Source organism: Fusarium oxysporum, genomic scaffold (assembly GCF_000149955.1).
Source record: "Fusarium oxysporum f. sp. lycopersici 4287 supercont2.48 genomic scaffold, whole genome shotgun sequence".
Classification (NCBI taxonomy): Eukaryota; Fungi; Ascomycota; class Sordariomycetes; order Hypocreales; family Nectriaceae; genus Fusarium; species Fusarium oxysporum.
The window spans coordinates 124,263-136,315 of record NW_017264850.1 but is presented as its reverse complement, the minus strand read 5'-3'; the positions used below and the strand labels follow the sequence as shown (position 1 = coordinate 136,315).

The following is a 12,053-nucleotide window of genomic DNA, read 5'->3' as shown; positions in this document are numbered from 1 at the left end:
CTCTCGTTTTCGGCGAAAACCTTACTAAGTTAAGGGCCAACTTCCGACACAGCCTCATCTATTGATGTCTTGCTTCGCAATGGACCGACAAGCTTGGTTGGTCATGAACTTGGTCACCCTTTGTTCCTTCAGCAGGCAATTTCCGATCATAGCCGGCAATTCGCACCTTGGCAGTCCGGCAAACGTTATCATGGCGCGCCCACTTTTGAGAGTCAAGGGTGGGTACGGCGCACAACCCCCGCATTCAAGCCTATCTCAGTTTAATGCAAGTTATGCTCACAATGCAAAGTTGGGGGTAATCCCGGAGGTCTCCGAATCTCCGATCTTCAACAGTAAGCAAGCAGCTTGGAGTCGGAAGCTTCGCTCCCAGAGTGGGTTATTTTTACCTCAACATCATTAATGTAGATAAATTTAGTCTTTTGGGAATTATATCTGGCATCATCTGTCTAATATTCTGCCACATTGCCCAACACGCTGACTTTTATTAATCGAGACTGCAATAAACCCGAAAGCTACAATTCATCATGGCGAAGCTTGAGATTCCTATCATTGACTTCTCTGGTAAGCGATGACCGTTGACTCTTCTCAGCTCCCAGTCTAACTGATCTAGGATTCTACTCAGAAGACCCAGCTGAGAAGAAGAAGGTTGTAGACCAGGTCCGTGAAAGCTGTTTATACAATGGATTTTTCCAGATCCTGGGGCATTCTGTTCCTGTGGACAAGCAAGCCAAAGCCCTGCAGTGTGCCAAGAAGCTCTTCAACCTCCCTCTGGAGGAAAAAGAGAAGGTTTCCAAGAATAACAACACTTGGAACCGTGGTTATGAGATGCTGAGGTCACAGATTCTTGAGGAGGGCACGCAGCCAGAACTCAAAGAGGGTTTCTACATTGGCGAAGAGATTCCCAAGTCTCACCCCTATTTTGTCAATAAGAAGCTCAACAGTGGCCCCAACCAGTGGCCAGAAGCCCTGGGAGACGATTTGGAGGACTTCAAGTACCAGACCATGGATTACTACAGGTCAACACTGAACCTTGCCTCTGATCTTATGCGGGTACTAGCACTTTCCCTTGACCTCAAGGAGGACTACTTCAGTGACTTCCTGGATGGTGCTGTTGCTAACATGCGGCTCCTGCACTATCCTTCTCAACCTAAAGATGCTGACGAGAAGCTTACTCGAGGTATTGGAGCCCATACCGATTTCGGTGCTATCACAATGCTTCTTCAAGATGATGTCGATGGCCTCCAAGTCTGGGATCAGAAGAACAACACCTGGATTGATGTAAGTCTCGACGCCACTGATTTTAGAAGAAGGCAAGTCTGACAATCCTCATTAGGTCCAGCCAACCAAGGGAGCATTCGTTGTTAATCTGGGCAACCTGATGGCTCGATGGACAAATGAGAAGTACAAGAGCAACGTCCATCGCGTCATCAACAAGACTGGTAAAGAGCGATACTCCATCCCAGTCTTTGTATCTGGCAATCCCGATTACGTTGTAGACTGCATCCCAACCTGCAAATCACCTGGGGAGGCGGCCAAGTTCAAGCCAGCTACTGTCGAGGAGGTCGTGTCAGCATCTTATGCGGAGTCATACGGAAGAGCTCAATTGTACAAGCAGGGCCTGGAGAAGAAGGCTGAGAGCAAGGTGGAAAGTACACCTCTTCAGCAGGTCGCAGCTTGATGTATCATTGTATCTAAGTTCTATGTGGTGATACAAGCTCTCAGCCACAGGTCCCAGTATCATTGTATCATTACTACTCGTATGCCGTTACAAGTCTTGGCTATTGAATGAATGGTTCGTTTAACAAACCGGTTCCGATGCAAAATGTCATAGATGCATTCAAAATAATGAACCCTAGGCTAAAGAGGGCGCTTACTTGGGTTTGCCGGGTTTGCCTGATCTATTTGCGCCATCTCCTCAGCGCTTGGTCCCTTGTAGATCTTGAAGCGATAGCTTAAATTTCAGCAGTAGAAAATCCAGCGTTTCATCCGTCGAGGACTCTATCTATCGATGCACTGCAGGGAATTGACAAAAAATGCTTTTCCATTTACCTCAAATCCGGCTCATAAACAACCTGCTTGACTTTTTTTTTACTACACTCACAATAGAGAACAAGAGGTTCATAAATTAAAATCGATCATAGTGGGTTTCATGCCGCCATTCATTAACCTGCAATCACATCTGATACGATAACATCAAGAGAACTCGCACCGACTGAACAAGAACCATGTCCAGAAGAGTCCCCTCATGAGGCATCGCGGGTGAGCTTCCCGGATAGATACATATGTGGGTTGGGATGGGGATAAGGAGGGGGTAAAAGCGCCATTGGGACGGCTCCTGATTATCTCCCATGTTATTCCCCACTTAGATAAAGCTGTCGGATGAGACGATCCTACACCAGGTGCCCCCATTTTTGATGGTAGGTTACTGTAGTATGCCAAGTAAATGGTACCAAAAGAAGCTATATTAACCGATTGAGATGGATGTACTGGGTACGAATACCTCATATGAAGCCCACTTCCAATGTGCTGGCTGAGATAGAGTCGTTTCCCCTCCGCAGAGATTCAAGATCATTGGCTTACGGATCGTGGTCCCGGTTGCAGATATCACAATGATACAGCCAGTGGCCTGGATATAGAAAGGTCAACACTTGCGCAATGACGAGTAATGCGTTACCAGCAAGCAACAACTTCATTCATGCAAAAACCACTTGGGGATAACTGACAACCGCATTATCGCAATGGCTTCCGACGATAAGCACAAACATCATGAGTCTCTGGCCTTTGACCAGGAGAACGGTTCCCAGATTGTTGTTGATGCAGCTGCTGAGCGATCTTACCGTCAGTGGCCTTGAAAAGAACCCGTGAAATAATCCCTGCTGACATTGGGTAGTGCGCAAGATGGACGCATGGCTCCTGTCATATCTGAGCGTCATGTACTTTTTCAATGCTGTTGACAGAGTAAGTCTTGCCCCAGATACCAGTGACTCTTCTAACGAAACAGAGTAACCTGGGAAACGCCGAGACAGATGGAATGAGCAAAGACCTCAACTTCAAGGGCGAAGAGTTCTCACTTTTAATCCTCCTCTTTTATGTGCCAAATGGTCTCTGCGATCTTCCACTTAACCTTCTTCTGAAGAAATTCTCTGGTAGAATCATGCTGCCGTCCCTCATGGTCGGCTGGGGTTCCATGGCCTTGTTACAAGCTGCCTGTAAGAACTTTGCAGGCATGTTGGCCATCCGTCTCCTGTTGGGGTAAGTTGTAACAACCTCCGTATGTCAATTATGAACTTGTCCTAACAGCTCACAGTGCTTTTGAAGCCGGTTTCTTTGCTGGTGCGGTCTTTTATTTGACACTGTTTTACCAGCGCGGCGAACTTGGCTTTCGTATCGCGATCTTCTTTGGCAGTGCGCTGCTTGCTAGTGCTTTCTCGGGTCTGATTTCGTTTGGAGTCTTCCAGATCAAGGTATCCCATATTCATGGTTGGATGTGGCTATTTTTAATCGAAGGTAAGCCAAAGGTGCTGCAAGGGGGAACTGAGAATATTCCTTGCTGACCAGGGGGAATCTCAGGTACAATGACTGTGTTGTTGGGAATCCTTGCCTTTTGGTGGCTTCCCGCCGACCCGCAAAGTGCCTGGTTCTTGACAAAAGAAGAAAAGCATGTTGCGAGACAAAGAGCTCTCCGCGATGGGAGTGGAGTTATTGGCGAAGATTTTAATCTCAAAGAATGCTTCAAGAGCTGGAACAGCTGGAGATTCGCTGTATGGTGTGTCATCAGCCTGACATACCCCGTCGCCTTCTCCACTACCTCCAATTTCCTGCCACTTATTATCCGTCGTTTAGGATATAACACGGTAATCACGAACCTTCTGACTGTGCCTCCCAACGTTGCAGGATTTTTGGTTCTTCTCGCAGTTACCTGGAGCTCTGATCGCAACAGAGAAAGAACACTGCATATTGTTGGCAGTCTGTCTACAAGTCTCGTTGGCTTACTCATCCTCGCCATCATTGATGCTGAAGCGCACATTGGAGTGGCCTATTTCGCCTGTTTTATGCTGTGTGCTGGGGCATATATCCCGAGTTGTCTAGTTCACAGCTGGCACAACAACAACAATCTCAGTGAGAACTCACGAGCCGCCACGACTGGTCTGCTCGTAGGTCTCGGTAACCTTGGTGGCATTCTATCCGCTGGAACGTTCAGAACAACTTATGCACCTCGCTATGCACCAACCCTGATTGGCACAGCTGCTTGCAATGTCACCTGCATTCTTTTCACATTGGGATTGGGATTCTGGATGAGGAAGCAGAACCGTGTGAAAAACGAGGCACAAGGTGTTGACCTGAAGGCTGAGGATGTTGCTACTTCCGAAATCACACATGGTGAACAAGATCCACGTTGGAGGTACTTTGTGTGAGTCTAAGAAGCTTTATGGCGTAGGGAAAGGGTCAAAAACAAGTGAGTTGATTCAGATGAACAAGTATACAACAAGATAGTCCAGAAAGATATAACTTTTAGTTCCGCCATGGGTGGGCCGGAGCCGGGCCTCTTAGCTCGACATATACCAGAATTTAAACCAATAAATCGTCCGTCTTCCTGATTGTCGCTGTCATGATATAGACTGCTGGGAGTGTTGAGACTATGGTGTGAAGAATTAGTATGTGAACGAGGTGTTCGATTCGAGACTGACCAATTTGATGAGAAGGTACAATGTCTAGCATCTCCAAACATAGGTGCAAGGAGAACCAATGCCAGTACAGCTCGTCATCCCATTGATTCCATCTCCTGCATACGTCCCAGCCTTCCCATTGCAGATTTTGGCTGGGTTAGCTACACTGGTCGTAATCACGCAAACAAGGCCGATATCGCTGTTATCGCATGACCCTGTAATGTTATATATGGTGCAAGTTGCCAGTGGTGCAAAGAGAGCGAGTACTGCAATGGTTCGCATAGTGATTGATAAGTCGAGGATTGACGAGAGAGTATAGAGAGAGTATGATTGTGAAGATTGGAAAATGGTTGCGTGACGAGTTTAATAGTGAAATAAAGATAGTAAGAATTTCATTATGTTCCATATCTAAAGCAAAGAATTCCTAGTACATGGCATGCGATACTGAGACTAGCCCTTTTCCTTGGGTAAGAGTAAATCATCTTAAACTCGTATTTATCCTTTGCTTAGATTATTTAAGCTTTATAGCTGCTTCAAGACTGACCAGTGTCCCTGACAAGGCAGGCATATATGGTTGCATCGTCTGAAAGCTGGCGTGTAAACTAAGATAAGAACAGACCACTTCTAATTGTGTTTTAAGGGATGCAACAAGATCGCGATTTAATAAAACTCAATACAAAAAGAGTGTTTGCAATACCTTTAGTAATATGTTGCAAGACATTTTAATACCTATATCATATCAACAGACTATAATCCAGCTTCTACCCGGCATGCCAGCGTTGTCAATTCCTCAGTTGATGTCGGGGGCATGTAAGGTTTACAGGGTTTGCCATACGGCAACATTGGGACTCATATCCAGAAGACTGGTCTAGAACATTTAAAACCGTTGCCGCAGTGCGCCACGAACTACATGCCTCAAACGTTCAAGTGCTGGCTAATAATAATAATAGAGTTTTGTATTTCTTTGCTTTTCCCTTTGCAATTCCGGAGAGGTAGGGATAGTGACATTACCACTTTGTGACACCTCCATCAACAAGAATATCGGAGCCCGTGCAATACCTGGTGATTGGTAAGTATAACTGGCAGTTCAAGAAGGCGGTGGCAATAACTTACGCGCTGGCATCACTGGCCAGGAAGACACAGGCTCCCTTGATATCGTCAGGTTCCGCGACGCGACGGTTCATGATCTCGTCCTTCCATCCCTCGATTAAGTCCGGGAATGGTGCTGTCATCGCTGTCTTGACATAGCCGGGGCTGATTGAGTTTACTCGGATCCCATGCTCTTGAAGCTCTGCAGCAATTGGAGCAACCATTGCTCTCACTGCACCCTTGGTACCACAGTAAGCTGTCGACCTCTGTGATCGAATAGCCATATGCGAAGCAATACTGGCCACGAGAATAATACTTCCGCATTTGGTCTCGTTTCCGATCATGGCTTGAGCTGCCAGCTTTGCAGAGAAGTAAACACCTTTAGCATTGACGGCAAATAACTTGTCAAAGTCTTCCTCTTCTGTGTCGAGGAAATGCACATTCTTGTTGACCCCTGCGCATGCAACCAGGATGTCTAGCCTGTTGTCGAAGTCTGCAGCCACAGCGGCGAATCCTTCTTTTAAACTCGACAACGCGGTTACATCCACAATGTAAGATTTGATCTGGACCCCGTGGCTGGAAATCATCTGTTCGACTTCAGGAGCAGAGGGCTCAATCACGTCGAAAATGGCAACGTCGGCACCGGCTTCGGCCAACCCCTGGGCAAACGCGAAACCGCAGCCTCGACCTCCCCCAGTAACAATGGCTAAGCGGCCAGCCAGTGAGAACTGCGAGACGATGTTAGCACAAGATCTGGGAACATAATTGGTCCCAAGTAACCGACCTTTGACATTTTGAACAAGATATACGATATAATTGGTTGAGATTAAAAGTATCGCAATGTGAAAGAAGCTTTAATGATTTGACGCCTGCGATGTTCAGTGTAAGAACTCACATACATGTCAAATTACCTTTGTAATGAATCACGAGACTGGGTGTCTTTCTACGATAGAGTTCCAAAGTCTGACGGGCCATCATACGACGGACTGCTATCCGATTCGACTTGCAACCTCGTACCGAAAACTGAGTTCAAGAATGGGGGTGGGGGTTGCAACGGCTCGCTTTCACAGACTCCACTTGTGATAACGTCTGATACCGCCAGCGGGAAGTAATCTGATACCGATCAGGGAGTAAGTGGGGGTATGTCCCATTTCCAAGGTGCTGTAACACAAGAACCCCGCGTTCTGGGAGTATCTCTGAGCTCAAGTTATATGGCATTAGACCTGACCGAGTTGTAAAGAGTTGACGTGGACAGTGCATTTCCTAGGCATATTCTATTTATTTTACTGAGAATTACTTGAACAAAATGGGTAAAAAGAAGGTTTTGGTCTGGTAAGGATTGCATTCGACCAATGAACATTTCACTAACCAGGGTACCAGCTACGGTGTGGATATCGATGCCGTAGCCGGTTGGTTGGGATCATATGGAGGCGAAGACAGCACAAGCGACATTAGCAGAGGTCAGCAAAACAACGCGCATCATATTTTCACTGCTAATTCTTTGCTGAACAGGCCTCTGGGCGGGGACAATTGGTACCCGACGCTTGTTGAAGCTATTTGAGAAGTACAACATCAAAGCCTCATGGTTCATCCCTGGACACAGCCTGGAAACATTTCCAGAAGAGTGTGCTATGGTCCGAGATGCTGGACATGAGATAGGTGTAAGCATAAAATTGTACAAATTATAGGCATTCCACTAAGTGAGAACAGCTACATGGTTACAGCCACGAAAACCCCGTGGACATGACTTTCGAGCAGCAAAAAGACGTTCTGCACAAGACATGGAAGTTACTTACCGACTTCTGCGGAAAGCCGCCTAAGGGAAGCGTAGCGCCTTGGTGGGAGACAAGTGAAGAAGGGACCGAGTTGATGCTTAGCTACGGAATCGAGTATGACCACTCAATGTCTCATCACGACTGTCAGGCATACTGGTTGCGGACAGGCGACTCATGGACCAAGATTGATTACACGAAGAAGGCCGAGGAGTGGATGAAGCCACTGCAAAAGGGCAAAGAGACGGGCATGGTCGAAATACCTGGCTCTTGGTACATAGATGACTTACCGCCCATGATGTTCATCAAGAACTCCCCAAACTCACATGGATGGGTCAACCCGAGGCAAGACTTTTCAGATGCTAGTTGTTAACTGGAACTGACAGAAGATACAGAGATGTCGAAGATATCTGGAAAGACCACTTCGATTACTTCTACCGGGAATATGGTCAGTGAACCACCAAGCTTGATGGATGTAATCTTTCGTTTTACTAACGCTCTATAGACGAATTCATCTTCCCCATGACTATCCACCCCGATGTATCAGGCAGACCCCACGTTCTCTTGATGCACGAACGCATCATCGAGCACATCAACAAGCATGAAGGTGTCGAATGGGTCACCATGGCAGAGGTCAGTTGCCACTTATCCCAAGTGCGTTTGATAAAGTTTATATTGCTGACATTTAACAGATGAGCGATTACTTTAAGAGCAAGAATCCTGCCCCAGAAGGTGCTCTTATGCCGGCTAGCCACGATGAGGTGATGAAGAAGTTTCAGGAGTCAGCGTAGAAGCAGTGAAATTACAGGCCCCCGGGTTGGGAGTTATGGGCTTAAAGAGAACCAAGCCGAGCAATAAGAATTACTAGCCTGATCTTTCACCTACTGCTATTTATAATTCTTCACATCTAATTGAGTCTCTTCTCTGACATTTTTCGATACTACTAAGAACCAATCCTGCATCAGACTGGAACACCAAACGCCCATTTACTAATATTATCCCACTAATATCAAGCTGTATTACATGGAGGGTAGCCCTACTCTGTGTGACTACCTGACTGTGAAGTTTAAGTTCGTCGCCGAAGAGGCGTAGTTTGTCCAGTTTTAGTCCTATGAATACCTTGGAAGATGCCGACACCTTGAAGGTCGCGAAAGACAACGTGGTATGAACTGGTGCCATGGCCATCATCGAACTTGATGAGCCCCCCTTTAATATATATTTTGTTAAACATAATGCTCTTCCTAATTCTCTATGGGACATCCAATTCATACCAGCCACGCCGTGCTTTTCAGATCCCTTAACCTCTAAATCCCTTCATTATGACTCAAAATTCCTCTAAGATATACCATACCTAGTAACTAAATCGATCTCACCAGGATAGACTAAATGCAGTTCTGCGGCTATGGAGAGTTTTGCTATGCCTTATATACGCCTTTATAAATATAGAATATTCTTTTCTATTTTATCTTCTGTGATTTCTAATACATAACTTGGCTTCCGCAGGTTTATAATATAGAATAAGGCCAGTAAAACAGGCAGACTTAGCAAGCTACTTTTAAATCTATAGTTATCTTAATCCCAACTCTATAATAAGTCTATAAAATAAATTTATAATTAGATTAATAAATTTAAAATATAAAATACTAATTATAATAACATATATAATAAGTAAGTATGCCATCTAAGTAAGTATGCCACTTTTCCCTACCCCTCTAGATAGAAATCGCAATAAAAACACTATAAACTATTTAGTTAATTAAAACTACTTACTATGCTTATCTCTAGAGGTCTTAATTACTACCTGATAGGTCCTTGCATTATGCCCAGGCTTGCCGCATATACTATATCGCTGAACGCCCGGCCTGACCGACCTTCCTCGACTACTACTTCTCGATAATTCTATAACTACCTGCGCATCTATATCTATCTGATTAATTGCTTGCCTTACTTGATCTACTGTTATAGCCTCTCCTTTCTATAGTCTAGTCCTTTTTACCCTATAGCGCCGGCTTAGTATCTTATTTGCCTGCCGAAGGTCTTAATTCTTAGTAACTAGTAAGGTAACCTTATATATAACTGCCTTTATCCCTTTCTTAAGAGACTTTATAGCTATAATAATTAACTCTAGAGAGCTATTTTAATGCCTTCTGATTTATCTCTTAAGGTATTTAGACTAAGACTTAGCCTTAAGTACTATCTTTAGGGTCTTTAAAGCCTAAGAGGTTAAGGGCCTGGCCTCCTCCTTAACCGGCATTAGGGTCTATAGCTGCATATTAAGCTTTAAGACTATACTTTCTGGGTTAAGAGGGATAAGCCTGGCCCCTCTAAAAGATAACCTAATATTTTATTTTATTATAATAGCTTAGTAAGTAATATAAAAGGCCAAAAAGAACTTAGTCTTTAAAATATAGATAATAAAATATCTAATTAGATACTCTATTTCTTAACTATAAGCCTTCTTTAGTAGGCTAAAATACCTAATATTAAGAGGCTAAAATAGATAAGATAAGTAAGGCGGTATATAAAGTATAATAATCTGGTTATCCTTATAATATCTCTTAAAGTTAATAAAGTAGTAGCTTTTATGCCTATTAAGGATTAGGAGATAATAGTAACTAACTAATTACTTATTTATATATTAATTAAAGTGCTTTAGCTACTTAAAGCCTATCTTATTATTAGTCTAGCTATTTTAGGAGGTTATAATTACCTAATTGCCTAAGAGGTTACTCTCTTAGTATTAATTAGTAAGGTAATATTAGCCTGCACCTATAATAAATAGCTAAACTACCTAGCCTTTTATATTAATTACCTAAATTACTATAATTTATTCCTAGTTTCTAGGCTATATTAATTTTAGTTATTTATATCTTTCTAAACCTATAATAACTATTCTACTTATAATTATACCTATAAGGAAGTTAGTCTTATTAAAGTTATAGATATTATCTAATTAAATATTATATTTTATAATTATATTTACTATAAGTTAAAACTAATTATAGATAATAGTTAGATCTTTATATTTAGCTCTCTAGTAGTTATATTTATAAAAATAATGCATCTTTAGGTTATAATGCCCTCTAATAAAGTTATAAGCTTAGCACTTACTAACTAGTAGTATATTATAGTTAGTAAGTAATTAGTTAGCTATTTCTTTAATAAAATGCAGTTGCAGGGGAAATCCTTATAAATCTAAGTTAAGAATAAATTAAACTATAATCTATTCCTCTAGATTAGATAGTTAGTATAACTTTAGGATAGAATTATATTAAGATTTAATGCCATTCTGACGGCAATATAATATTATATAATTAACCTTATATATATCTATAGCGCATTAGATACTTAGCTTTTAGTTATTTTAAAGGGCCTAAAGGGCAAGAAGTATTCTAGCCTTATAGTTTAGGTCTAATATATCTGGTAGTTAATAAATTAATTTATTAATTAGAAGGTTAGGTATAGGAGGAAAAAGTGGCATACTTACTTAGATGACATACTTACTTATTATATATGTTAGTTAGAAATAAAGACTATTCTTTAGTAAAGGCTTAAGGATATAAGTATATAATAAACTAAAGGAATTATTAAATAGTTATATATATATAGATATATAGGCTTTTAAGTATTTAGCTTACTTTTTAACCTTAAGTAAAGCCTTATAAGAGACCTAACTAATAATAATATTAAATAAAGATTAAGATAATTAAATACTTTAAATAATAGGCTTATTAATATTATTATAAGTAAGGCTATTATAAAGGCCTTGTAGCTAATTATTTATAGCTTATTTAATATACTATTAATACTTAAAGAAATTAGCTTAGTTATTATTTAGGTATCTCTTAATAAGATTATATATGCCCTCTGCTAATAATATTATTATATAATTAAAGTAAAAGGTATTTCTTATTTAAGCTTTTATAAATTTCTCTTTATATAGATTAAGCTAAGTAGTTATAATATAACCTACTTTATTATAATAGCCTAGGATATATATATCTTTAAACTTCTTTAGTTATTTCTTATAAATAATATAAGTCTCTAAGCTTATAATTTAATTAAAGTTCTTTTAGAACTTAACTTATTTATTATGCCCTTAGGGGTTATTTAAGCCTCTTATAAAATAAAGTTAATAATAGGCTAAGATAGCTTAATTAATATAAAAGATATAAAGTAGATATATTAGCTTAGGAAAGATAGCTATATTTATAATTATATTTATATAAGTAAGATATTAATTTATAAGTATTATAAAAGAAAGAATTATTTCTTATACTTTATATACCTCTTATAGGTAAAAAAGAACCTAGAGATAGTTTACTTTTTCTTTACTACTTATAAATATAAATATAATATAAAAGCTCTTTTTATAAGTATTAATACTAATAATATTAAAAAGAGGTATTTTATATTTATTTATTTTATATATATAATTAAGTATTATAACTTTTAAATAAGACTTAGTATATATAAAAGAGTTTATATTAATAAAGAATATTATAATAACGTGTATGATAAGCGA

General features: G+C 40.8%; 4 protein-coding genes across 4 annotated transcripts; 3 read left to right on the top strand and 1 right to left on the bottom strand.

The window, feature by feature from the left end:
- The first annotated feature begins 227 nt into the window (after nucleotides 1-227).
- FOXG_17392 (uncharacterized protein) lies at nucleotides 228-1,877 on the top strand. The gene is made up of 3 exons (XM_018397395.1): nucleotides 228-561; nucleotides 611-1,278; nucleotides 1,334-1,877. Exons 1-3 carry the CDS (start codon nucleotides 525-527, stop codon nucleotides 1,676-1,678), a joined length of 1,050 nt encoding a protein of 349 aa, XP_018258377.1. The 5' UTR covers nucleotides 228-524; the 3' UTR covers nucleotides 1,679-1,877.
- Nucleotides 1,878-2,605: 728 nt separating this feature from the next.
- On the top strand, nucleotides 2,606-4,598 carry FOXG_17391 (uncharacterized protein). The gene is made up of 5 exons (XM_018397394.1): nucleotides 2,606-2,838; nucleotides 2,891-2,958; nucleotides 3,002-3,252; nucleotides 3,308-3,507; nucleotides 3,571-4,598. Exons 1-5 carry the CDS (start codon nucleotides 2,739-2,741, stop codon nucleotides 4,413-4,415), a joined length of 1,464 nt encoding a protein of 487 aa, XP_018258376.1. The 5' UTR covers nucleotides 2,606-2,738; the 3' UTR covers nucleotides 4,416-4,598.
- A 723-nt stretch (nucleotides 4,599-5,321) lies between these two features.
- FOXG_17390 (uncharacterized protein) lies at nucleotides 5,322-6,743 on the bottom strand. The gene is made up of 3 exons (XM_018397393.1): nucleotides 6,541-6,743; nucleotides 5,781-6,484; nucleotides 5,322-5,726 (listed from the first exon to the last, which is right to left on the bottom strand). The coding sequence occupies exons 1-3, from the start codon at nucleotides 6,547-6,549 to the stop codon at nucleotides 5,675-5,677; spliced, it is 765 nt and encodes a 254-aa protein (XP_018258375.1). The 5' UTR covers nucleotides 6,550-6,743; the 3' UTR covers nucleotides 5,322-5,674.
- A 157-nt stretch (nucleotides 6,744-6,900) lies between these two features.
- On the top strand, nucleotides 6,901-8,511 carry FOXG_17389 (uncharacterized protein). The gene is made up of 7 exons (XM_018397392.1): nucleotides 6,901-7,088; nucleotides 7,137-7,216; nucleotides 7,269-7,417; nucleotides 7,467-7,873; nucleotides 7,924-7,976; nucleotides 8,034-8,161; nucleotides 8,221-8,511. Exons 1-7 carry the CDS (start codon nucleotides 7,063-7,065, stop codon nucleotides 8,317-8,319), a joined length of 942 nt encoding a protein of 313 aa, XP_018258374.1. The 5' UTR covers nucleotides 6,901-7,062; the 3' UTR covers nucleotides 8,320-8,511.
- Nucleotides 8,512-12,053: the final 3,542 nt, after the last annotated feature.